At 40.8% G+C, this 27,188-nt stretch overlaps 1 protein-coding gene across 4 annotated transcripts in view; it reads right to left on the bottom strand.

Moving 5' to 3' along the window:
* The window catches only part of tspan4a (tetraspanin 4a), a 185,536-nt gene that overhangs the window by 6,978 nt on the left and 151,370 nt on the right, over positions 1–27,188 (bottom strand). For all 4 annotated transcript variants that reach the window (XM_085275350.1, XM_085275358.1, XM_085275333.1 and 1 more), the window contains 2 exons: positions 20,967–21,068; positions 18,800–18,931 (listed from right to left, as the gene is read on the bottom strand). In XM_085275350.1, the coding sequence (XP_085131476.1) occupies positions 18,800–18,931; positions 20,967–21,068 (234 nt within the window). The remainder of the gene's footprint in view (positions 1–18,799; positions 18,932–20,966; positions 21,069–27,188) is intronic.

Raw genomic sequence — 27,188 nt, 5'->3', positions numbered from 1 at the left:
AAAGTTAATTATTAGTCTTAGTTATTCTGATGCTCAGAAGTTTACGCAAGTAAAGAGAAGGAGATGGATTATCAAAAGCAAAGGAAGTGGCTGTCTCTGTGCAGATGAAAGCGGACATCAGAAGTAATGGAGTGGCATTTGCAATGAAAGCTATGTGACACACGGGCACTGCAGACATTTTAAAGCCGGGTGGTGAGCTCAATATGATAGATACACAGGAGAAAAGCCTGCCTGACACACTGTAGTAAACGGGTAAGTGCTATCATAACAGGCTACAGTGCTGTTCTAATTTAATTATTCATTTCTGCAGACTTAACTTCCTGATTGTGCTATTTTATAAATGTCCTTACATCAAGGAGCTGAGTCAGAGCCAGAGAAAGCAAACACAATCAACTCTGCATTTCACTGGTACCGAAAAATATATATATATTTTTTTTCCTTGGTGTGCGGCAAAAGAGTTCTCGGCTGGATCAATATGGAAAGTCATGCAGTAAGCCAAAATTTCAGACATCTTCGAAGTTATTCATCAAAATGCTGCCCGAATGTAAACCCCTTGGACCAGAAAGCTGCATCTGAAAATATATAAATTCATATTTTTATTGTCTGACATCCACTGCAGACTCTCATAAAACCTAGGGGGGGGAAACCCCACGTTAGTAAACCTGAACCTGCCATGCCAGACACTAAACCCATCAACAACGTTCCAGGGCAAGCTAAAAAAAAAATGTAAAAGAAACCGCAATCAATGTCTTTGCAACAATTCTTTGGCTGTTGTAGCCACTACTTAGTGGACTACACCACGAATTTCACTTTCCTTGCTCTTAATGTGGGATTTGGCAGCTTTGTGGCTGCTTAGTTGGCCAACACAGAGGAGGATTTAGCAGGTAAAGTTATTAGAATAGAAAACTATGACTGCTCAGCTTAAAAAACACTTATATGTCCAAAAATCCTTTATTGCAAATTTAAAGCCCCATTCAACACATTTAAGAAACACTGTGCATAACAAGCACAAGTACCACACTGTCTTAAGTAACAGCAACAGTTTAGTTTAGAAAAATCCTTACAGTGGCACTGAACTGTAAGGCTGTGACCTGTACAGTCATTACTACCCATGCTGTAGTGGCAGGCCTGTGATATTGCCTGTGGGGATGGATGAGTGTGCCTGTGAGAGGCTCTAATGAAGAGTCTATGGATAGTGTGTGTGTGGGCAGTCGTGATAACGAGAGCATTGTGAGTAAAAAGAGCTGGACTGGAAAAGTGATGCGTGTATGATCACAAGTCATTGCATGAAAGTCCTGCCAAGGTCCACGTCACCTGCATTTTCCACTCATCCTGGTTCATGAATATCATCCATTTCCAGCGAGCGCTGCAGCAGGTTTACATTGATGTTGACAGACAGTCTCTTTTTCACAGCTCTGGCCTTTTCAAGAATTCTGTGGTGTTCAAGTGGTAGGTGTTAACTCTGAACTCTGTCTAAAAGTGCAGCGTGTGCCGAATTTGCACTTTCCGTCCTGGTCTCAATGGATTCTCATGAATCTTGTTTTGGACTGTACTTTCCCCTGGACCACCTCCACCTTCATCTCTGCATCATTTTCCTCACTGTGAAAAGATGCTCTAACGTGTCAGTTAAAAAAGGACTCAGCTCAAATACGAACTAGATGATGTACAGCTGGGTTCAGACTTCAACTTCTGTCCTTAAAATAAAATCAACAGACTCTAACTGCCTTTCAAAAATTCTTTAACAGGGTAGAAAAAAAAAGAAGAAGAAGAAATGCACATCTATTTTCAGTACATCTCTCAGGTACCCAAACATACTCTATGAGTAGTTTTCAATTTCAGTTGATTTTTAGTCAGTGGCAGGATTATTCCTTTGCTTACCAAACACAAATGAACTCACTTGTACACCTCAGTAATGGTTCAATTTACCATATTCTCAAGTCGATCTAAGAATACAAAAAACAGTATATACACATTATCATGTGCCAGCATGCTACGCCTGGCTGAAGTTAATCGAGGCCGGCCTATCGGCACGCTGGATGCTTGCATGCGTATCTGAGCTGTAGCTGCAGCCTTGCATGTCGACGAGAGCAGCATCTTTGATCTGATTGTTCTTGGTGGAAATCTTACTGGACTTAGGAACCGAGACGAGGTGCTTCAACCTGACCTTGTGCCACTCTTATGGTTGCACAGCGATGTCACGGTAGCACAGGCCTTTTTGGATTGGGAGTATATCCAGACACTTCCTCGGCCACTATTTAGTCTTCTGTTGATATATATGATATTTTTGTATTTTCAGCATAAAAGTGATAAAAAAAAGTGATTTTCACAGTAAAAAAAGAAAAAAAGAAGATTTCTACATATTATGACTGTAAAAGTTGAACTGATGTATTTTTGATTGATTTATGGCTATTAAATGTTTCTGCAATGGCGATATACCATTTTGCATTTTATGGTCTAACACCGTTCCCATTGAATTCTCACCGTAATTTTAGAAATACTCTTTACAGCCAAACAGAGAAAGTTTGGCAGTTGCACAAACAAGTGGTGAAAAAGTTTGCTTGCTGTAATTTTTCCTTCCCTTTGTACTAGCAAAAGAATATACATATGCATATATATATATAAATCCATTGCTAGTGTAGAATCATAGATGTGCCAATAACAGGTGTTAGCGGTTACTCAAATATGGCTTCTACCTTCTTTTGGTTCCTTTGGCTTTGAACTTAGTTAAAGCCTCTGCTACTTGTTTCCATTCAGTATTTTTATTCCGTTTGTGATTTTAGACCTCAGACCATCACATAAAACGTGTTTCCTTTTCTGGGCTTCTACAATGATTGTCTGAAGTTCACAATTTGTTGAAATTGCACTCCGGTGCTGTTGTTTCCATTGCCATGTCTAATAACCTGGTGGTGGTGCAATTCATTTACTGGCGACGGCCTCTGGGCTGGCCTCGTTGTCCTGTCCTTATTTGCTGTGTCTTTCAATTTCTTACAGGAAATTGGTGGGTGGAGCTGACCTGGTTAGAGATACAGCACACCTAAGCAAGTTGGGCTCAAAAGACTCTAAAGCATGCTGGTTGACTGACTGACATTCACACACTACTGTACACATTATTTACTCTGCATGATTAAAACACTGTGCAGTCTCCTTTATTTGTCACGTAGGTTTGAGTCTAACAGTGACATTAAAGAATCTCTGAATCCATTCATCCACTGGCTTCGGATCAAGCCAGTGGATATCTCAGCCTGTGTGGCTGAGATATCTAAAAGATGACCCTGTGCCTTTGTAATTCTGACAAAAGCAGAGTTTATTCAACTCTTCGCCCTCTCGCATAAACAGTTGCAGCTGTGATGTAGTTGTCTACAAAGGTTTTCATAGATCTTAAAAATTTTCAGGGCTTTTAAAATGTGACTGCGTCTTTGTGTGTGAATGCTGTCGAGCCTTTGTTTGAACCTGTCATTCCAACCTCGTTTCTGTTCGCCTGTCAGTGAATGCATAGCGGGATTTTTTTGACATTGTTTGACACCGTGAACACTTAACCGCCAATGACAAGAGCCACAAAAATACAAACCAAGACAAAGCAGCAGACCTTTATTCCTCCAGTATTACATGCATTATTGAAATATTTAAGAGGCATTTATAAAACTTGAATGTGGGGAAAAGAAACACTCCCATCTGCTCCGAGACACTTGAGCAACGCAAACCTGCCGGTGGCCTTGAACAGCATCTGATTTGTACTTGTCGCTTGGAACCTGACAGAAAAATCACTCGAGTATAAAATGTGTGACTTCACACTGGGAAGCTGTTGAAACTGAATTCAGTTGGACAATACTAACACACTGAGGGCAACATCTGAGTACGCGTTCAATTGAAGCGAGGTATGCAACAGATATCCACATTCAGTGCAGAAGTGAATGCAGGTATTATTGGAAGAGAGAGCTGCTGTGCTTCACTGAGAACTACAGGGACAGAATCCTTGATCTGCAGACAAACATGAATCAAAATATAAAACAAGCCACATTAATTTATTGTCAAAATGCCTTTCAAGCCGCAGGTGCTAGTGAAATTCAGAAGGCCAACAAGCAGTCACCTGAAGGGCGTAAATATGCCTTATTTTAAAAAAAGCTTTCAGTGGTTTATGCAGAAGCTGATCTCACAAAGAGAAATAGGAAAAGCTTTCAAAGGTTGCACGTTTTCATTTTGAAACGTGAAAACCATTGTCGTTTGTCAGCTTGGCCCTTTGTGCATAATGGCACCGAATTCAAATTCTGCAGTTTACGAGAGGAAACCAAGATTTATTGGTGACTGCTGAAGCTCATGTCTTCAGTTCAGTACCTGTCATCTTCTGTAAGAGTCTTTGTTTCACAGTTCACATTTGACAACTCTATCTGTAAATCCTCTTCCACTTATCCAATTCAGGGTTGCAAGGGAGGCTGGAGCCCAACCCAGCTGCCATAGGTTACCAGTGTGTCACAGGCCTGACAGAGAGACAGACAACCGTTCACACTCATGTTCACACCTATGGGCAATTTGCAATCTGCATGTCTTTGGACTGTAGGAGGAAGCCAGAGAGAACCCACGAAGACACAGCGAGAACACACAAACTCCACAGAGAAAGGTCCCAGCAGCAGGTGGTGGAGTCGATCCCAGAACCTTCTTACTGTAAGACAACAGTGCTAACCTCCAACATTTGATAAATCATAAACCAATAAATATAAATGTAATCTTTCTTAATATAATGACTATATTCTGTAGAATGATAACAAAACATTTATCTGACCATTTAGTGGGAAATCAGGAGCATTCTGTGCATTCTGGCTGGCTAATGTCCATCAGCACATTCATCTAAAAATTGTGGAAATTTAACGTTTTACAGTTTGAAAAAGTTCAGAAAAATGCTGGTTTGAAAAGCAATCATTTTGAGGAGCTCTTATAAGTACTTTCAAGGAATAAAAGGTTTAGATCAGAATATCAAAATTATACTCCTGAACTTGCAACACTAGCTATAGATACAAAATAAAGTCACCTCACAAGCTTTGAAATGTTCAAGAGATTCACAGCACTTGTTCTACAGCAAGAGTGGGTAATTCATTTCCTCAAGGGGCCACATGAGAAACCGGGACTGTTGTGGAGGGTCACACAAAGAAGCTTAAAGGAGACAAAATTAATACTGAGCAGAACTGAGCTCAGCCCTCCACAATAGTCCCAGTTTCTCGTGTGGCCTCTTGGGAAAATTAATTGCCCACCTCTGATCTCGAACCATGCATTCTGTGGCTGTTTCTGCAGGCAGCATCTGGCACCCTTGATATGATTTCTGAAACGGCCCATTTGCTATTTTGTTGCAATAACTTAATAACATCAGACGCCGAACGGAACAAAAATCGTTGCCATTACTGTTCATCGCCTTCACTCCTAATGATGTTGTATGACTGGCTTAGTGCTGCTGGACTGCAGGAGTCTCGGTGTGTGAGGTAACCGTAACGCTCTCTGTCCTTAATGATGACGATCAACTTCAAATCTTATTTTTATCTCCTCCATATAGGATGATAATAATCAGATGCTGCAGTTGGCACACCTGTTGTCTGCTGGGAGCTGCGCCTCTCTTTTCTTCTTTTTCATTAAACATAATAGCTTCATTACGCTTAAAGGCTCACACCTTATACAGCCACTGAGACACTTTGCCAGTGCCAATTATTCCATTTATATTATTTGACATTTTCTTCCCATTAAAAGCTACTGAACCCATTTGATGGATATTCCAGAGAATATCGTGTCCACCGTGGAACGGTCAGACCAAAGTTAGGATTTTCTAAACATGGAGATGAAACGCAAAGAAAATGGTGGGTAGCAAAAACTTGAAAGCACTAGAAAGCGATGCCTGTTAATGCAGAAAGATTCAGTGGCAGCACCTGCTGTACTAACAGCAGGGAGATTCAAGGCAGCCAGGCTGCAGGAGAGGGGCAGAGATCAGAGATGTTCTACAGAACAGGCACAGCGGTAGGCAGGTGAAGTTAACTAACTAGCTTTGGGCATGTGTTAAGGCTGGTCTATTTATCACTCACCATCAATAATTAAATGCACAGTTTAGAAAAATTATGCAATCATATAAATCAGTGTGTTTCAAGTGTGGGGTGCTATACAGTGATCAACCATTCAAACCAATTTAAACCGCTGACAGGCTGATCAACAATGTAATGTTCTGCTTGGGTGGTGGCATGAATGTGGATTTTACTTTGACGTACACCACTTCATAAATATTGCAGACCCCACCATTCAGCAGGCCAGTGCGCCCCGGCACACCACAAAAACATCTCGAAGATTGCTGTAGCTGACGCTGAAATGTTTGTGTGGGTTGCCATGACAACACCAAAGTGAATCTGAGATCGTTATTGTTTTCTATTTGTTTTCTTTATTTGCTTCTCATGCTTGTGTACATTTGCAGTAGGAAAGGTAATCTATGAATCCAGTGATATATCCTGCTTATAAGAAATGTTTCTGTTAAAATATTATTGTGAAGTAGTCACTTCCTGTGAGTTGCGGGAACCGGAAGTTGTGCGCGGGAGAGACAAGACAGAACAGTAACACGGCGGACTTTTCGGAATATACAACTTTTCTACTGCTGGTTTTACAAGGCGTACACGGTAAAAAATCATTATGCTGTTATTTGTTTAACACTTGTGCACCTTGTGAAAGGAAATAAGTGGCTGAGATGAATATCATATGTGCTATCGATATTATTTTACTTGTTTCTAGTTTTCACGGTGCTCCATGATTGTGAGAGGAATAAAAGAATTGTGGACATCAGTACGAAGCGTGGATTCTTTCGACCAGAGTAGAAACAGTGAAAACGTGTCCCAATCCATCTGGAGGCTTCGGTGTGCAAAGCTCTTCTCATCCTGCAGCAAGCTACAGGTCTCGGTTGCTTCTCATCCTGCAGCGAGCTACAGGCTTCAGTGGACACGTTGCTTTGCATTTTGTGACAACCAATCGGGAGCTGCAGATTCAGCGGACACTCCAAGAAGCGGTTTCAGGCTAAAGCGTGAGTCCTCAGGCTATATTGCGCAGTTATTATGCCTCATGAGTTGATGGATAGAACATGAGCTACAAATTTGCTGTAATGGACAAGGAATTAATAGTGTTCAAATTTCGGATTGTGTAAAAAAAAAAAAACAACAACAAACAAACAAGCAAACAAACAAACAAAAAAAGAAACAAAAAAAAAAAAAGAAAAAAAAAAAAAGGACAATCTGTTGAAGTTCTGGAAATTATTGTTGTTTTCTTACCTGTTGCTTGCAAGCTTCATGAAGGCTGAAACTGAAAATTTATTTGCTGTCATACGTAAGAATCTAAGCTAAGGTTCCTTTGTGTTAATTTTAATAATTCTCCGCCTATTACATCCATTCTTGTAATTACCTTAGTTATCTTGTCCTCTTCATAAGATACCCCCTTTAAAGTCTGAAAATGTCTAAAGATGGTCATAGTCACCCTGATGTTATGTCAGAAGTACAAGATGCAGGGGATTTGGAAGAGGAAAAAAGTGTAGTGTCTGAGAAATCTGAGACAAAAACAAGAAAATCCTCTCGTGAAAGGCGATTAACGCCAAAAATGCAGGAACTGAAAGATCAAGAGTTAACTCAAAAGGAGAAGAGGTTCAAAGCAACATACGAGAAATGGAAAAGCAACGTAAGAGACATTCGCACAAAGTTAAAGCGAGTATGCTCTGAGAGTGACATGTATGATATGATGGATGAGGCTGAGAAGCTTGAGTCTGAATTAAAGGAACAGTATGACAGAATTCGACTCCAAACCTCACCAAGTCAAGAATTTCGAAGAAAGATCGATGCATGCTCAGCCGTGACGGCCGACTTGCTGCAGCTGATGAGAGTACGTCTGACTGAAGATGAAGGTGAGTTTGACACGGTGGCGGAAAGATCAAGGTTACGCATGCTACTTGATAATGAATATGCTAGGTCCATATATGGATCCACAGCCTCCAGAGTTACTGCACCCAGCTGTCACAATTCTAACCATCTCTCAGAGTCACCTAGCATTCCAGCTATGAGAGCGGAAGTGGCTGCTCAGCTGGCTGCAAAGAAAGCCGAAATTGATATGGAAGCTGCCATCGAAGCTCAACGTCAGCAGTTGAGAAAACTTGAAAATCAGAGGGACATTGATGTAATTCAGGCAAAGCTAAATGTCTACACTGAAGAAGAGGGAAGGGATGGGACACGCAGTCCTCCATTCAGCAAAGTGAGTGATGCACACCCCTTCGCTCACCACATCCCAGATCAAGAACGGCAGGTTGTGCAAAACGAGACATCATTGGTCCAATCGCTACAAGAGTCATTAGCTCTTACTCGCTTGCCAACTCCAGAACCTTCTGTATTCTTGGGCGATCCTCTGAAGTTTACAGAATGGAGCATAAGCTTCAAAGCCCTCATAGAGAGACGATGCTCTGACCCTGCAGACAGGCTATTCTACCTGCAAAAGTACATAGCAGGTGAGGCAAAATCCTCTCTTGAAGGCAGCTTCTACAGAAAAGATGAAGAAGCCTATCAACAAGCATGGGATAGGTTAAATGCTAGATATGGCCATTCCTTTGTAGTGCAGCGGGCTTTCAGAGATAAGCTAAATGGGTGGCCGAAGATTGGTGGAAAGGAATATCTCAAGTTAAGAGATTTCAGTGATTTCCTCCAAACATGTAGTAATGCCATGCCTCACGTAAAGGGCTTACAGGTTCTTAACGACTGTGAGGAGAATCAGAAAATACTAGTCAAGCTTCCTGATTGGGTGACATCTAGATGGAACCGTTATGTCACAGAGCAGCTAGATCGGGGCAACGACTATCCAAGCTTTCATGAGTTTGCTTCCTTTATCTCTAAGGAGTCACGCATCGCATGCAATCCAGTGTCATCCTTACATGCCTTAAGGCACTCTGCAGAGGCACCAGCAAGAGAGATGAAGCGTTCAAAAGCAAACACGTTTGCCACAAATGTGAAACCCCCGATTCCATCAAGCTCCACCGCCAAATCTGACCCTGGTGAAATCAAGTTGGGAGATGCAGGGAAACCAAAGAAATGGACCACACCAACACAAAATTCCAATAATGGCCAGTGTATTTGCTGTAGTGAGAACCATTCCATACATAAATGCAAGAGGCTTATGGACATGTCTGTAGAGGATAAGAAAAAATGCATACTTGAAAATAAGTTGTGTTTTGCATGTCTAAGAAAGGGTCACAATTCTAAAGACTGTAGGAACAGGGCCATGTGTGGCATATGCAGAAAGAGTCACCCAACGCCATTGCATGAAGATCGTTCTACAGCAGCATCAACACAAGGCGCAGTTGAAGAAAGTACGTTGTCATTATCATGTTGTGTGAGTGGAGGTGAAGGTGGGAGTACATCAATGATAGTCCCAGTGTGGATCTCAACACTTAGTGCTCCGGACACTGAAACCCTAGTGTATGCACTATTGGACACTCAAAGCAGTCACACATTTGTTGATCAGGAGGTGTGCGAAAAGCTACAAGCAACAATGGAACCAGTGAAACTTAAACTTTCCACCATGATGGGGAGAGACTCAGTTGTGAAGAGTCAAAGAGTATGCAAGCTCAAAGTTAGAGGATTTTCCTCTAATGTTTCCATCAGTTTGCCTCCAGCCTACACAAGGGACTTCATTCCCCTTGACCGCACACATATTCCCACTTGCCAGACAGCCAACAAATGGAAACACCTTGTAAGCATGGCCCAGGAGATACCCCCGTTGATGGACTGTGGTGTTGGATTGTTGATTGGATACGACTGCTCCAGAGCGTTAATTCCAAGAAGGGTCGTCACTGGGGGTGACTATGAGCCTTATGCTATTGAGACGGATCTTGGTTGGAGCATTGTGGGAAGCGCACCACAGCGTGTGCAGGCTAAAGATGTGACTGGTTTTTGTCATCGAGTGTCTGTCAGAGAGGTGCCACCCATAACACCATTTGCTGTCATCAAGGCCCTGGAGTCTGATTTTGCAGACACAAAACCTGGTGACAGAAGCATATCTCAAGAAGATATTTGCTTCCTGCAGATCTTGAAAGACAGAATCCAACAAAATAAGGATGGTCACCTGGAGATGCCTCTCCCTTTCAAAGCACGTCCGCATCTCCCAGACAACAAAGGGCTGGCGTTAGTACGGCTGAAGCATCTAAAGAGGAAGCTGGACAGAGATCCCAAATTCAAAATAGACTACGTGAGATTTATGGAAGGTGTCTTCAAGGATGGAGATGCAGAGAAAGTGGAAAACCAAGCAGAGCTGGGGAAAGTCTGGTATATCCCACACCAAGGAGTTTACCACCCCAGAAAACCAGGAAAAATCAGAGTGGTTTTCGACTGCTCTGCAAGGTATGAAGGCACCTCCTTAAACGACCATCTGCTAACAGGACCTGACCTCACAAATAGCCTAACAGCCGTGCTGTGCCGCTTCCGTAAACATCCCATCGCAGTCATGTGTGATGTGGAGAAAATGTTCCACAGGTTTCATGTGAGCGAGGATGATAGAGACTACCTGCGGTTTCTCTGGTGGGAAAATGGAGACACAAACTCTGAACCCAGAGAGTACCGCATGAAGGTTCACCTGTTTGGAGCATCATCATCCCCTGGCTGCGCCAATTATGGCATGAAGCACCTTGCCAGCCAATGTGAGAAAGAGTACCCCTCCGCAGCTAACTTCATCCAGAAACATTTCTATGTCGACGATGGTCTCATAAGTGTAGAGTCGGTGGGTAAGGCAATTGAACTGGTCAAAGAAGCCCAAGCCGTGTGTGCCAAAGGAAAGCTGCACCTTCACAAATTTCTCTCCAACAGCCGAGAGGTCCTTGACTCTGTCGATGTTGCAGAGCGTGCTACGGAGGTAAAGAATGTTGATCTTAATCACGAGGATTTACCAGTTCAAAGAGTGCTAGGTATAAGGTGGAATGTTGAAAATGATAGCTTCTCCTTCAAGGTGTCACTTGAGGAGAAACCAGCAACGCGCCGAGGGATTCTCTCAATTGTGGCCTCCTTGTATGACCCTTTGGGGTTTCTAGCCCCAGTCATTCTTGAAGGGAAAAGAGTGCTGCAGGAGATGTGTCAGAGAGGCACAGGGTGGGATGAGCCACTACCCAAAGGCTTGAAGTTAAGGTGGGAGACTTGGATGAAGGATCTGGAGAACCTGGAAAGAATTGAAATTCAAAGATGCTTCATACCTGACAGCCTTGGCGAGATTCAAAGAGTCGAGCTTCATCATTTCTCTGATGCAAGCAGTCAAGGGTATGGCCAGTGCTCTTACATCAGAGTGGTAAGCAGAGAAAGGGTATGCTGCTCCTTGGTCATGGGCAAGGCGAGGGTTGCACCAACCAAAATAGTTACCATACCGAGACTTGAGTTAACTGCAGCAGTAACCTCGGCATCTGTGAGCAGCATGTTAAGAGAGGAGCTAGAACTCAAGGTTGATGACGAATATTTTTGGACAGACTCAAAGGTCGTGCTTGGTTACATCAATAATGAAGCAAGAAGGTTCCATGTGTTCGTGGCAAACCGCGTGCAGAGAATTCGAGAAACCACCGATGCACGGAAATGGTACTATGTTGACACAGGAGAAAACCCTGCTGATCATGCCTCGAGAGGCCTCAAAGTAGCTGACCTCATCAAGTCAAATTGGTTCTCTGGTCCCAGCTTTCTATGGGAAAGAGAGATAGCCACAAAACAGGCTACTTCAGATTTGCTGGTGGGAGACCCAGAGGTGAGGACTACTCAGGTGTTGAAGGTTGATGTAGCAAGGCAGTTTGACATCCAGAAGCATCTGCTGCGGTTCTCAAGATGGACTACAGCTGTCAACGTCATTGCTCGTATCCAGCGGCTGGCAAAGAGGATCAGGACCGCTGAGCCTTTAAGCGTGGAAGAGAGAAAGCAAGCTGCACAGACTCTCGTCAAGCTTGCACAACAAGATGCCTTTCAAGAGGAGTTAAACACACTCAGCCAGAAACTAGGAAGGCTGCCTTGCAACCACCAACTCTTTCAGCTTGACCCATTTCTCCAAGATGGCATAATGAGAATAGGAGGAAGACTGAGGAAGGCATCTGTGCCTCTTGAGTTAAGACACCCAGTGATCCTTCCTAAAGATGGTGCTGTTACAAACCTCATCATTGCACACCATCATACCAAGATACAACACCAAGGCAGAGGACAAACCCTCAATGCCCTGAGAGCCAATGGTTACTGGATCACTGGTGGAAGTAAGGCTGTAGCCCAATACATCAGGCAGTGCGTACAGTGCAGGAGAGCCCGCGCGCCACCAGAGGAGCAACGGATGGCAGATCTACCTAGTGACCGTGTTGATCCCACACCACCATTCACTTATTGTGGTATGGACTGCTTTGGTCCTTTTCACACCAAACAAGGTCGCAAAGATCAAAAACGGTACGGCCTCCTCTTCACATGTTTTTGCTCAAGGGCAGTGCATATAGAGATGTTGGAGGATTTGACGACTGACGCATTCATCAATGCCTTGCGCTGCTTCATTGCCCTTCGTGGAGCTGTTAGGCACATTAGGTCCGATCAGGGAACTAACTTTATGGGGGCAAGAAACGAGATGGCAAAGGCTCTGAAAGAACTTGATAAGGAAAGAGTGACTGCATACCTAGCAGAAAATCAGTGCGACTTCCAGATGAATACGCCCCACTCTAGTCATGCTGGAGGCGCATGGGAGCGTCAAATCCGGACAGTGAGAAGCGTACTGAGCACAGTCCTTGCCTGCAGTGTGGGAAGGTTGGATGATGCTTCATTGAGGACATTCCTTTATGAAGCTATGTGCATCGTGAATAACCGCCCACTCACTGTTGATAACATCAATGACCCCAAAAGCTTGGAGCCACTCACACCGAACCACTTGATCACCATGAAATCCTCAGTCCCACTTCCACCTCCAGGTAAATTCGTCAAGGAGGACCTGTATGCTAAGAAACGGTGGAGAAGGGTACAGTATTTGACTGAGCAATTTTGGCACAGATGGAGAAAGGAATACCTGGCCAATATTGCTCTGAGACAGCGATGGCATACACCAAGACGTAATGTGGAGGTGGGTGACATTGTGATTCTCAAAGAGGAAGATGTTCCTCGCAATGAATGGAAACTTGCTAGGGTTGTGGAAGCACATGAGGATGATGATGGACTTGTACGGAAGGTGACAATCCAGACTGGTGATCGGAAGTTAGGAAAGGGAGGCGAACGCCTCGTCCAACCCTCAATCATTCAGAGACCCATTCAGAAATTAGTGGTCCTGGTGAAAAACAGCTAAATGGGAAAAATGTCATTCATTGATTAGATTTCCCTTCTAAAATAGAAGTTGTCATTATGCTGTACTTCATGCACATGTTATGGAGATGTAAAATCTACTGTTCATATTGTTGAATTCATTTGTTGAGAAAAGAATATTGTTTATGTCAATGCAAGAATGTTTAAAACAACAACATGGTGCTTGGGAATTACCATTGATATAATGAGAAATGCAAGTGTATTTACGTTCTCAATTGTAATAATCAAAGGTAATTGGTGGGAGTGTAGCTGACGCTGAAATGTTTGTGTGGGTTGCCATGACAACACCAAAGTGAATCTGAGATCGTTATTGTTTTCTATTTGTTTTCTTTATTTGCTTCTCATGCTTGTGTACATTTGCAGTAGGAAAGGTAATCTATGAATCCAGTGATATATCCTGCTTATAAGAAATGTTTCTGTTAAAATATTATTGTGAAGTAGTCACTTCCTGTGAGTTGCGGGAACCGGAAGTTGTGCGCGGGAGAGACAAGACAGAACAGTAACACGGCGGACTTTTCGGAATATACAACTTTTCTACTGCTGGTTTTACAAGGCGTACACGGTAAAAAATCATTATGCTGTTATTTGTTTAACACTTGTGCACCTTGTGAAAGGAAATAAGTGGCTGAGATGAATATCATATGTGCTATCGATATTATTTTACTTGTTTCTAGTTTTCACGGTGCTCCATGATTGTGAGAGGAATAAAAGAATTGTGGACATCAGTACGAAGCGTGGATTCTTTCGACCAGAGTAGAAACAATTGCAATAGAGAAGCCGCTGCACTGATCCTTCCAGTCGAACAAGATCCTCTGGAACACGTCTGATGCACAGAAGTATATGCTGAAAACTGCAGGATCCAGGAGATCTGCTGCTAATGAGCTACATATTACTGGGCAGATGGTTTTAACACTGAGGTCGATGGGCGTACATATATAGAAATTCATGCTGTTTGCTAAAGTCTAGCCATTATTGTTTTAATCTGTGCAATCCAAAGATCAATTTGGGTCACCAAAGGTTACTAAAACATTAGAGCATGTGTGACAGGCTAATAATAAAGGCTAGCTGTAGGGGACAATTTGATGCATCATCCGCCAATAGGAACTCATTAGTCATCAAGATGTAGCCCGCTGAAAGACTACAAATTTAATAAAATTCAATAAAAAACAGTTTGGAATGAGAGATAATTCTGAAAATAAGTGCACGGTTGTTCAGGGATGAAATTTCTTTAATATAGGTGCACGACTGTTATATGTATGTATGTAAAAGAAAAGAGGCCAATTTTCTCACCAATTCATTAAACCTCCAGATTGATTTAACGATTGAAGTGCTGAGACTAACTGCGTTCAAGAACTGTGTTCATGGCAAATCTAACGGAAGAATATCAAGAGAAGAGGTAGCTGCTTCAGTTCAGAATAATTATGTTGCAATGACACTGCAGTAATGTAATGATACTGTAGTAAAACATTCAGTGGAGCACAGTTTTACAGGGTGATGAACAGGCCACAAGTAGGTGGGTTTGAATGAATGTGCTATTAATACCAGCTGTCCCTCCATATTATCACAGCATACTCAATTACCTCTCCAGAAACAACATCCAGTCTTGCTAAATCATGTGAAGCTTTGCAAACTGTCCAGACAATAACACGTGTTCCATTTTTATTCAGTCAAACCTGCAAAAATGATGTATACTATATATACTACTACTACTATTTACCACTGCAATCCCACAGCTTCCTCACCTTTCTCACCGGTGCACGGACAAGCATCTATTTATCGTAGTTCTGGCCTTTTGAACCTTTTGGCTTTTTAAAATCCTTTTTGTGTGCGATTTTGCAGCAGCCGAAGTGCAAAATAACACTAAATAACACTGACTTATACCAACTTTTGCCACACAATGCAGCTGCGTGTGTGAAAATAGAATTAGGAGAAATCCTCACAGTCGCAAGCAAAAAAAAGCTGGATCTCTGAAGATGAAAGAAAACCCTGCTTTTTGAATGCTTCCAGAGATACATGAATCTACTGAAAATTCCCCTTTGATATCAGGCAAAGACAGCCTTATGAAGCCAGCAGTAAAATACATTGACTTTTTCATTAAACCTTTCTTATCTTTATTACCTGCTTTTGTTCAGGACGCTACCAGCATGCTTAACAAGCTCAAACAACTGGAAAACACTCACACACATACAGACAATTTCAAAACCATGCACATTAAGTAATTGTACACAATTATAGATCATGTGCAGGGCCCAGCAGCACTCGGCTACTTTTTTGGTGGTCGCCATAATCCCATGACAATTAGGAGTGATGGATGTTCATCCGAGGTAAGCACATTATTTTTCAAAGCAACAATAGACCTAATCTTAAGCTATCTTTAGATAACAGCAAGGAGAGAATACAGCACTTACATCTTACCATCTTTGTACACATCTGTATTTAGAGTTTTCATCCAAAGTGGCTGGAGGAAAATGCCTCTTACGGTCAGTTCCATGGAAAATTTGCAACGTGGGTACAGAAATAACAGAAACTAACCTACAAAGAAATGTTCCCGAACCAACAGAAAGAATGTTATAAATTGGCACAAAGTGGGGGTATGATTGAAAAAGATGATGTATTGATCCAGATCTTACCTGACCCACCAGTTTTAGCAGGTCTTTGACTCTACAAGATGAACAGCTACACAGCTATCATGATTGGGTCTAACACCTAGGGGAGGGGTCCTACAAGTGCAATCAATGAAGTCGTTGCACAGACAGATCTCCATCTGGCACAGATGGAGATCTGTTGTTTTCTCAAAAGGAGTTTACTATTAATCATTTCAGTTACTGCAAAACCTCATCGATCATCTATAGGCTAGAATGTCCCAGCTGCAAAGTTGTTTACACGGGAAAAAAATGAGACATTTACAGGAGAGCAGAGCACAAACACTCCACATGCACGGGCAATATTAGTTAGCCCATGGCTAGACACTACCTGGACCTCCATATTAGTAACCCATCTATACTGTAGGCCTTTGGAAGTGATTACATCATTCTTTCCATACAAAGATGTGACACATAAAGGAGACTTAACCAAAAGGAAGCTTTCTGATTTTATAAATTACAGGCCTGGGTTAAATGACGACTTAGATTTTACTGTTTTATTCAATCTTATTTGAATCTTATTCAATTTAAATAGTTAGATTGACTAAGATTCAAGTTACACTCATGGTATTATAGCAGTATAATACAATTACACTAGTGATTTGCATTCGTATTCTTCTGAGCTTCAACACCTGGCTTAGGTTTTTAAGTTTGCCATTAGTGAAATCCCCCCAAAAAGGAACTGTTTCCATGAAATCTGTTCCCTGGTGAATGCCTGTATGCTGAAATGGAAAGGAGCTTTTTCAATCTGAATTAAACATGGCCAAGCCGTGAGAGTAAAAGTACTTTGAATGTTATTTAAAGATGAGAGTACCTTGAAGTGCTTTGATTTTTAAGCTAAATTGCACTGCTGGCTTTAACCTGGCCAGAATGTAAGATCCCGATAAAAGAAATGCATGTGAAATGCAGTTATTCTGTTTCATGCTTCTTTTCTTCTAATGTGCTGAAATCCACAAGGAAAACAAAAACTCTCTGTACGGTCCAGCTGCTAAGAATTAAAAATATGACACTAATAATACATTAGAAAAACATTAGTAGCACCAGCAGTCAAGTCCTTCTGGAGAGAGGTGATTAATTCAATAACCACTATAATGAACACAAAAATCTCCCAGGCCTCCTGTTTACTTGGTGAAGTGCTGGGCTGCTGAGGTTTAAAGGCTTCTCCTTTTTTAACTGCAAAATGACTGCTGACAATTTGTGAGTCAGACTGTTTTGAAGCAGATGAATTAGACGTTGATTGTGGTCCTGAATTGATTTCAGATTCGAGATCAAGCAAAGAATTGCCCGTTAACATCCCAAATTACAATTACTTACCAAGTACTTGGTATGCTTGGATAATCAAGCGTAGGTAAGAATTCTGATTGGATGCAAAAGCAGCTTTATATGGATTGAACTTTTAGACATTTTAGTAAATGTGAGCTCAGAGGCATCATGAAAGAGGCTTATTATGCTTGTCCTTATTTTCTGTCACATATACTATATATACATACATGGGGATGCTCAGGCTGCTCTACACTCTCGGTTCCAGACAGTTCTGTCTAGTCTTGACTCTGTATGTCGGTGAGCACAGAAGCCTGTTGTTCAAACCTTCTGTTTGGGAGGGGCAGCCAATTAGAAAACAGCCACTTTTAAGGTTGAGTGAGAGAAGCTAAAGTAGTCTGTTTCAGAGAGCAAATGAACCGAGCCTTAGTATAAGGTCATTAATGATTATTTAGAACGATGAATCATGTAAATATAATCTAGTAGAGTCATTTTGTCTCAAATCAAACAAGCCTTCTGCTCGACAATCGCCGATTTGGATGACAATTTTACAGCAGAACATTTGAACATTTATGATGGTAGCTGTGAAATTTTAGTTTCATATATCAAATATTTTCAAGATACATTTGGTTTGAAAAATATCCGTCGACCCAATTTTTTTTTATTTTTTTTTTGAAAATGAATATATCAGAAACTATTAGAGACAAAAGCCTGACATTTTCATTGGTCTTTCTTACCATCAAAATGAATCAGAATCTGTAATTTGGGAGAGATGCATGAAAAAAAAAAAGTACTGGCTAGGTAAAATGTGAAGAAAAAGGCCTGCACAGTCCTGCAAAGACTCAATTTTGAGCACACACTATAACCCCCCCTGCAAATTCGACATGGTGTATTACAAAATGCTGTATTACAGCATGGTGTATTACAAAATAAAGCATGTAGAATCTTTTTAATGTGAAATTCACAGGCACATAGATGAAGAAAAAGTCGTTTTCAGTCAGCGTCCATGTTGGATTGAACGAATATGATAAGTTGTGCCACAAAAACAAAAGTATCAGTAGACTGCTCGGTCCAAACAGAGGAAAATACTGGAGGTACTCTTATTATAACTAAGAAAATTACACATTACATATGCTTAATAACGTTTTGAAGTTAAGACTATTAGCAAAGTAGGATATTGACTAGATATTTACCTGAATCAGAGAACTGTGACACGTAATTGCTCCTCTGAGTTAAGCAAAACCTCTATCATTAATACTATCTCCATCATTATCTAACAGTAGGCTGCAATGCTCTCAAGTTTTCCAATTTTCAAGTTTACATTTAATTCGTCTTAAATCTTTTAAATTTTTCTCACGTGCAGTTGTGTTTATGATTTTGCAGGTGATTAAAATGATACGTGGCTGCGCTGACTCTTTACACACCAAATGTGTTTGAGGATGGGTTTAGCAAACTAAATATATCCTCTGCAAAAATAAAATTGTGGAAAAAAACACCACAAAAGAAGGAATATCAGTAGCACAATTTGAAGTTGTTGTATACTTGGGTTTATATGTCTGAACTCACCGCTGTCCACCATGTTCCCGGGTTGTCCAGGCCACAGTTGTCGCTGTACTCCAGGCAGCAGGAGTCTGGCACGCGGCTGGCGTTGTAAACCTCAAACCAGTCTGTGTGGTTGGTCACTCCACAGCAACGAAACTGCGCCGGGAGAAAAACAATGAGCCTTCAGAGTCTGACCTTTTGTTATCATCACACTGAAATCCTAATTCACGGCAAAAGAAATATACATCCTCCAGTGATGGGCACGAAAGCTGTTTACCTCGCACGAATTAAAATTCCTTGGGTAAAATAACCGATATGTGCTGAGCATATAAAACACCTCATCCGCCTGATATTGAGCTGTAGCCGTCTCAAAGCCTTAAAATAACTTTCTAACTCGCCCCACTTTTCTTTTAAATAAATATTTCCCCGCTTTGAGATTGGTATAGATTTTTTTTATATAAGGCATCGTGGCTTTCACCACAATTCATTTCATCAGTGTAGTTGAAAAGATTAAATGCCTCTGAAAGAGATTTTTTTTTTCATCTGGTGGACTTAAATTCCACAGGGGAATAATGCTGTCTGCGTGGGCACAGTTGGGGATTTTGTGTTAATTTAAAACTTACTCACTTCCTTAAACAATGGAAGCACTAACATGAGGAACTACAGAATTCAAATCACCAGAGAGAGCTGGGAAATAAAGATGTAAACTTCGGTCAGAACACACAGTCAGAATATTCAGATGTTATCACCTTGGAAAGTTAACGACCAAATGTGCGCAGCCAGTACAGATTTATTATACCGAGGATTCATTTAGTGCCTTTTGGAGCTCTTTCCTGCTCTGTCTAAGGTAGATCTACGTCTACATGCATGCATACATAGCTCCATAGGTGGCCATTAATAATATTCAGGGTGAACTTTGCTCCAGGGACATCTGCTGCATTATCCATTCAGTGAGTCAGCATATATGTAAGAGGCTTGGGAGGGAGTGACAGAATGAGAGCTGCCGTATAATGATCTTCATCTCAGCCAGACTCTGTGGAGACCCATACATACACACAGCGGCTGATCTGACAAAGGTGTGTGTGGGGGGAAATGCACGTTCACGCTCGTGCTCTAGCATTTTCAGGCAGCGGTTCATTCAGGCAGATTCTTCTTATGGCATGATCCAGCGTGCAGGAAGAAAATCAAATGTGCGCATTTACACCTACACGTATAAACACACCTGGATTTGCATACAGTATTTGCATAGCAATAGATTTCTTTGTCATCATTTATGTCTTATCAGTCACCACGCACACACACATTCACAGGTAAACACGCACTAGACACACGTATACACACCAACACAGAGCAGAGCCAAACAACCAGCATGCACCGCACATTTACTAATGGTGCAAAACTACAAGCCATAACACAGGATCTGTGATGTAAAAAAAAAAGAAGGTCCAAAGAGCCCCTAAGTCTGCGATCTATCATTTGATGTCTCCCAAACGCATTTTCTAACAGCAGCATCCGTCCTCTGCAATCCTTAATTCCAAATCTGTGTTTTTCACATTGTGTTTTCTTTGGAGAGATATATAGAGGAAGAAAACACATATATATATAAATATTGCAACAGGAAAATGCACATCAAAGTGAGAGCTGGAGACAAAGATTACCTCCGAGAGTCTATGATGTTTGCATTAATCTCTCTGAAAACATTTTACCACAGCATTTAAACCAGGAATGCTTTAAGTGTTTATTACTGTCAGTAGAGTCATTTCAAGACACGTCTTCTGGTGCCATTTCTCAGATTGGTGGTGTTTCTTTTATTAGCCGACTTATAAATGTCCAGATCCTATTAACGGCTAAAAGGATTGCAGTATTTTATTCGTATATTACCCTGAAAGGAGAAATGTAAAACGAAATGGTGTTTCCGCATTTCACTATTCACTTATAATTTAACGTGATCCCAGTGGCACAAACCCCCCCCCAAAACAAAACAAGAAAAAAAGACAGTGAAACTCTTCCAATAGCAAAGATGCAATGTACTATAACAATGAATAATGCAGTCAAAATGTCACAGATTCAAGCTTGTGTTGTTGTATTTACTATTATCGGCACAGTTATATTATTTCTTTTAAAGCAGTTAAATCTGAAATAGATGCATCCCAAAGCATCGCCTACTCCCTCCGGTGATCTCACAACTTACATCAGTTTGTACTATCATCCAGGCGTTGGTCAAACCCACGTTGCCCTCTGTGCCAAAGAGCTGCAGACCCTTCTTCAGATCTCTTTGGGCGTAGTGGTCAATCTGAGAACACAGGACAGGAAACGCGGTTATTTAAGGCAGGACAACAGGACAATTTACTTTAACAAAACTACTTTTTGCTACTGTGTGGGTGAGATGTTATAAAGGACATCTTCTCTATACATTTCAGAGCAGCTGGTTTCCATTTTCATCAGCGGAGGACAAATGTGATTTAAACTCAAGTGGCAACAAATAACCACAGACTCAGTTCTCATTTGGGAAAAGCACAATCTGTCAGGAGTGAACCAGAACAGAGTGTTTTTGATACCATATATTTTGATTTTGACTTGACGAAAGACAGTACTAAAATGTTTTTTATGAATATATATTGTTCTATTGTTTATCGCAGGTTTTCTATAATTAAACATACTTAAAATAGAGAAGAGAAGAAATTGCTCCGTTCTTTCATCAATGCATGAATGTGTCTTTGTCCCACTTATAAAGGCAGCAAGTATAGTAAAATAACACAGCTATAATTAGCAATCCACCTACATACATACATACTGAAAGCTTACAGCACGGAAATACTCAGTTCATCCTCAGCTACTGCGTATGTGAGTGGTGTGGTAAAATTACACATAAGGCGTCCTTTGGTATTGTAAAGTAAAACCCTTAATAAATGGGAAGGATTACTGGTGTGAAGTGATGCATTTTAACCTAAACCGCAATGTTTTTCCAAACCAAACACCGGACCTAAACTTAATCAGCTGATTAAAGCTACTTAGATTTAGGTTTAGATTCTCAAACAAGATAAGAATCATTGTTTTCTAGGTGATAAACCTGCAACGCCTATCACTCCTCCAACCTAATGTGGACTTAAAAAGGTCTACAAAAGGGGGGTATTATCTTATCAACCAATATTTCCATGGTTGTACCTTCTGGCATCAGTGCCAACAAACACCTTGGAGTGAGAAAAAAAGGTAATATTTAATAGGATGAAAACACATTGTCTAAAACTACTGACTGGTACTGACTGGGGGGTTATTGAATGTCAAGAAAAAGCTGTACTGTTTTAAAGAGTTTCATTTGAAGGCAAAAAGAGTGCTGTGCTCACAAGTTAAACATCTGCCTACGACGTAGCCTACAAAAGTGGTCAACAGTACGCCACAGCTTATGAATGACTGACTCTTCACTGATGACCACAGGTTACGTTATGAGCCAAGATAGCTACCATCTGCGAAGGATTCAGTCATATTTTCCTCGTCCCAACCTGCCACACCTGCGTAACTCGTGCCTTTTGCTTTCTGTATGACAGTTTGAAGTAGAAAGTAGGAGGTTAATTTGGTTAATTTTCTACATGGATCACCCCTGTTGTATTTTGGTATGCTTGCTTTGTTTCTTTGTTTTTTCATGAGCCTCTAGACTGTCAAAAAAAGTTAGATTTAGGCACTAAAAAGTACTTGTTTAATTTTAAGAAATCATTGTGATTTAGCTTCAAATTTGTCATAACATTAACTATTTGTGAAAAAAATTGTCACGACAACCATCCATCAGTCATCTTAAACGATGGTGCCAGCAGGCTAAGCAGGGTATTCCAGAAGTCGTTCTCCACAGCAATACTTTCTGAGGCATTCCCAGATGAGGCACATAATCATCTGGCCTGGAGGGAGGCACATCCAAAGGGAGACTCTAGCACTTCACCTGAACTGGCTCCTTTCGACATGGATGAGCAGCACCTCGACTCTGAGGTCTCTCCAGATGTGCTTATCAGCCTATCTCTAAGGCTAAGCCGAGTCACACTAGAGAATAATTTGCTCAAGATTTTTTTTTGGTGAGCATCAGACCGTTGATGACTGATAAATCAAGAACTTTGTCTCTTAGCTTAGCTCCATTTTTAGTCTGCATGTCTCTCTGTCCCAACCCGATGGAGAACTCCACTGTTTTGCAGCAGAGAAAAACATTGGCATGCTACTGCAAGTAAGAACCACCAAACTAATGCTGTAACTTCATTATTTTTGATATGAGAGGACAGCTGGTGCACATCTCTGAGACACCAGTGGCTGTAGTGGCTGTAGTTTCTGAGACCGCTGGAATGATCCCACTTGTTTTCTAGTCTTGTTTGTTCACTATATTGATTGGACTGATTAAAGTGGTTAAACTGCTGCATGGTTAAAGGAAAAACATGATAGGAAATTATAGTTTATGGAAGACCGGTGTTGGTAGTTGCATGCTTTGAAGGAATATCACCACTAAACATCGTTTGGATACATGAACTTTGAGCACTGAGCTGCTGCAGTCAGATCCTCACTCTCAGGCTATATTCCACACCACTTTTCACATGATATTAAAAGTGATAAACTGTGGTCAGCAGTGAGAGGACTAGATTGGATTTGGACGGCAGACCACTGAGCTGGTGTTCGGTAAACAGGCTCCATGCGGGTTTAGTTTAGAAGGTCTGGCTTAGCAGAGTGAACCTAAACAAACAAGATAAAAACCCTGAACAAAATCAGCTTTTGCAGTGAGCTTTGAATCAAGAGAAAACAAACTGGGGGCGTGAACACAGTCACAGAGGTAAACATGATTAAATACCCTCAAGCCTTTGAAGTTCATAAAATCTGAAGAAAAAAGAGAGCATGTGCGCTATACACACTGCGGGCAAACAAAAACTCCAAAGCCGCTCAGCCTTATTTACACATTTAGATGGTGGACCCCATCAAACATCAATCACATTGATCTCCACTGACCTCGTGCTTTCCTACACAGTAGCCTTTTAGCATCTGCTTTGCTCCAGACACATAACCCTTACATCAAGCCTGACTCAAAGCACTCAGATACTCAGTGAACACGGTCTTCATTTGACCAAACGACATTTAAATGCTCAATGTGCTTTGCTCCATAGCTCTTCTGGCTTTCTGTGTGTTATTATATCAAATATGAGAATATTTTGCTCTCTCCACAGACACTCTCTCCAGTTTGACATTTCCACGAGAAGAAAGTTATTTTAAATTGATGGCAAAATAGATAAGGGCCATACGTCAGTCTTTTAATGCTGTGCCTTCATCCAGCTGCATTTAGTGGCTGATTTTCTCCTTAAATACTGTCTGAAACTTGTTTAAAAATAGCAGAATGTCATCATAATCAAATGCAGATCCTATATTCGAGGATTCATTAAAGGTCATTAATGCCTGCTTGGCTGATGACTGTGTGAAGCTGTTTTATCAGTCTAGTGGCTGTGGGGGGGAGAGAAATGTGCCACTACCTCTGGAGCAATGAACCATGTGTTTTGCTTATAATCTCGTCATTGTCGTTTACAGTCACCCCTAACATCGACACAGATGCTATTTTCAGAATGTAGTAAAACACAAAGAGGCTAATGTTGTGGCCAAAAAATAAATAAATCAGCTCAAAGTGAAAGGACATGTGCATAAACAGTAAAACACGGTTAATGGTGACAGCTTAATATATTCACAGCGAAATTTTGCTCAGTAAATCTGTCACACACAGCTTTGTGTGGGGGTGGTGAGTATATACCAAATCCCCGAGTGCCAACAAGATACTTTACCAAAAATAATTACTTTCTTTTTTTTTTAAAATTAATTTATTTTTTAATATTATTTTCAAGTGAGCGCTGCACTCACAAATAGTCCCAGCTGTTTCTTGGTATGATCTTTTGGACCCCTTAACACATAACCATTATCTGTTACCATGGGGACAACAATGACAGAAGTGAAGTGCATTTTTATAATACTTAAAATTGTGACATCTTCACAAATTAAATGGGGAAAGCAGCCCCTCCTGCTCCTGTCATGCAGTAAACTGCATCTTTTTTTTTGTTTTTTGGAATCTGCATTATGTTGTGTGGCAGAACTTAACTGGAAACGTTTGGTTTCACAACATGCGTTTTCCATCTGGCCTCTCTCATTCAGCCAGCATTCGATGTGTCCTCATCAGACAAGTGAACTTTACTGCTGACCTCTCATACAAGTGGAAATCTCAGAAAAAGAGAACAGCAAACCAACAGAGAAAAACAGAGTAAACCTTTACATTTAACATTTTACCCCTGCAGAGCACACAGGATGCCCTAGTTCTGAGAAGTAGTAACAGAAGACCTCAAAAGACACTACCAGAAAGGAACTGCTCCTTCTAACTCAATAAGCTAAGAATTGCTCTGAAAGTACAAAAGTATTAAAAGCGAAACAGGGACACTAGGAAGGAGAAAATCTAGCAACAATCTGACAAACCTAAAGGCCTGAATTATTGTTGCCTCTAAATAATTCTGTTTCTAGGCCTCCTGATTTATTCTACTTTATCATTTATTTGGAGAGGACAGAGAAACGCCTGTTTCACGTAGTTCAAATGAATCAAATTTCTCCCTTTATTTTTTGCCCTGCTTTGGTCTCCTCCAAACCTCTATGTAACATGAGCATTTTGAGGCTACGATGTTTGACTTCCTGGTAGCAGATACCACACTGTTCTTTTGGATTTTTGCAGCATTTCTTGAAGACCACAGCTTTCAGTTGATGATAAGAAAATAACAGAATGATTCACACGGCAACAAAAATGAAAAGTGGGAACAGTTATAAGCAAAAGAAAAAGACACAAAATAACATTATATTTAAAAAAAAGGAATAAACGGCTTATATTTCACAGGGATAAAGACATAAAAAATACACAATGGACATCAGTCGTGCCTTCTTCGAGGTGTAGTGATACAAATATACCAACAGACCAATTATAGCTTCGCTCACCACAGGTGTGCAATAATATTTACATCAATCATTTTCTTTAGTTTCCAGGGTCAATGGTCCATTTCTCTAGCCTTTAAGCGCGTCACCCAGGAAGTACATAGTAGTTTTTTTTAAAATACTAATATTCACATACTAAGAAATACTACCAAAAAACAAGAATTAGAGCAAAATTTGTAATATATAAGTACCAACAGTGTTGTCTTCACCTCCTCCAGTTGACCCACAACTTTACACAGCACCACTGCAGATGTCAGACAGTAAAAAACACATGGATCCATTGCAGAAAAATCTTAAACCTGCATTTTATCTTAAAAAAGCATGGTAGAAACCATTGATGTAGGCTCATGTCTTCAAAACTGGGTGATATAACGATAGCAACATCGACCTTTGATACCATCTATGGGTATGTATGATGCAGCTAGGCAGCAAACGTTATCAGTCCTGCTAATCTGTAACAGACAGCGTTTATTTATCAGGATAACAAAAGAATTTGTTTCTAAAAACATCAGGATTCGCTTAAAGTCCCAGTCTGAATCTGAGAAAGGTCTGCCAGCAACTAGGCCTGTCTTACCCGCTCTGTTTGATCAGCAATAAAAATAAGAAGCCTATTCACCAGAAGCACAGCACTACCTCTGACAAGCTTACAATATTGTTGTCTATTCTGTTTTTCATTTCGCGTACTCTCTAAGAGAATACCTGCCATATATACTGTGTGTATATACACACCTTACAGTATTGTTACTGCATTTTTCGATAAAAAATCATCAAAATGACAAAAACAGCAACTCCAACTGTACCAAGTTGCTGACAATAAATGCTCTGATAACCAGAAGCGATGAAGTAAGAAAACATTAAGAATGTGAACAAAGGAGTTCAGTGAGATGTGCCACTTAAAATGACTGATTCTCTTATTTCTGATTTATTTTTTTTGAACAGGCAGTTTCCTAATATTGTTCATTTGGGTGTTTCCTTAATAATTGGTGGCATCCTTCTCTGCAAATGACATTGCTCAGTCACAATTAGACGCTGCATTAGGATCCGTAAACACGTAAAAAAAAAAAAATTGTAATTCGGATGCCTCAAAGATATGAAGATGAAAGAGAATTCTGAATGAAAAGAAAAATGACAACAGATGTAATTTCTTGCAACAATAAAGAAGCGCTGATTTCTAAATAAACTGGTGCCACAAGCTACAACATGACATCACAACAACAATGTCTAAAGTGATGTAAGAATCCAGCGCACGGGGCCTTTATGTCCCATTTGAGTGGACTGAAGTGAGCTGTGAGTCATCTGAAGAGCTGCAAATTAAAATAAAAAGAGAGGGGAAAGAAAAAGAGAAAACTTTTTATTCAAATTAGCATTTTTTTTTTTTCTAAGTAGGTCATTAGTAAAGAGGGACTCTGGTTAAAGTTAGTCAAGCAGAGAGTGCACA

Source organism: Mchenga conophoros, linkage group LG1 (assembly GCF_057382185.1).
Source record: "Mchenga conophoros isolate Kocher_MC1m ecotype Shallow Benthic linkage group LG1, M_conophoros_male_GT1.1, whole genome shotgun sequence".
Classification (NCBI taxonomy): Eukaryota; Metazoa; Chordata; class Actinopteri; order Cichliformes; family Cichlidae; genus Mchenga; species Mchenga conophoros.
The sequence above is the reverse complement of the archived record's forward strand: the minus strand, read 5'-3'. Positions and strand labels throughout refer to the sequence as shown.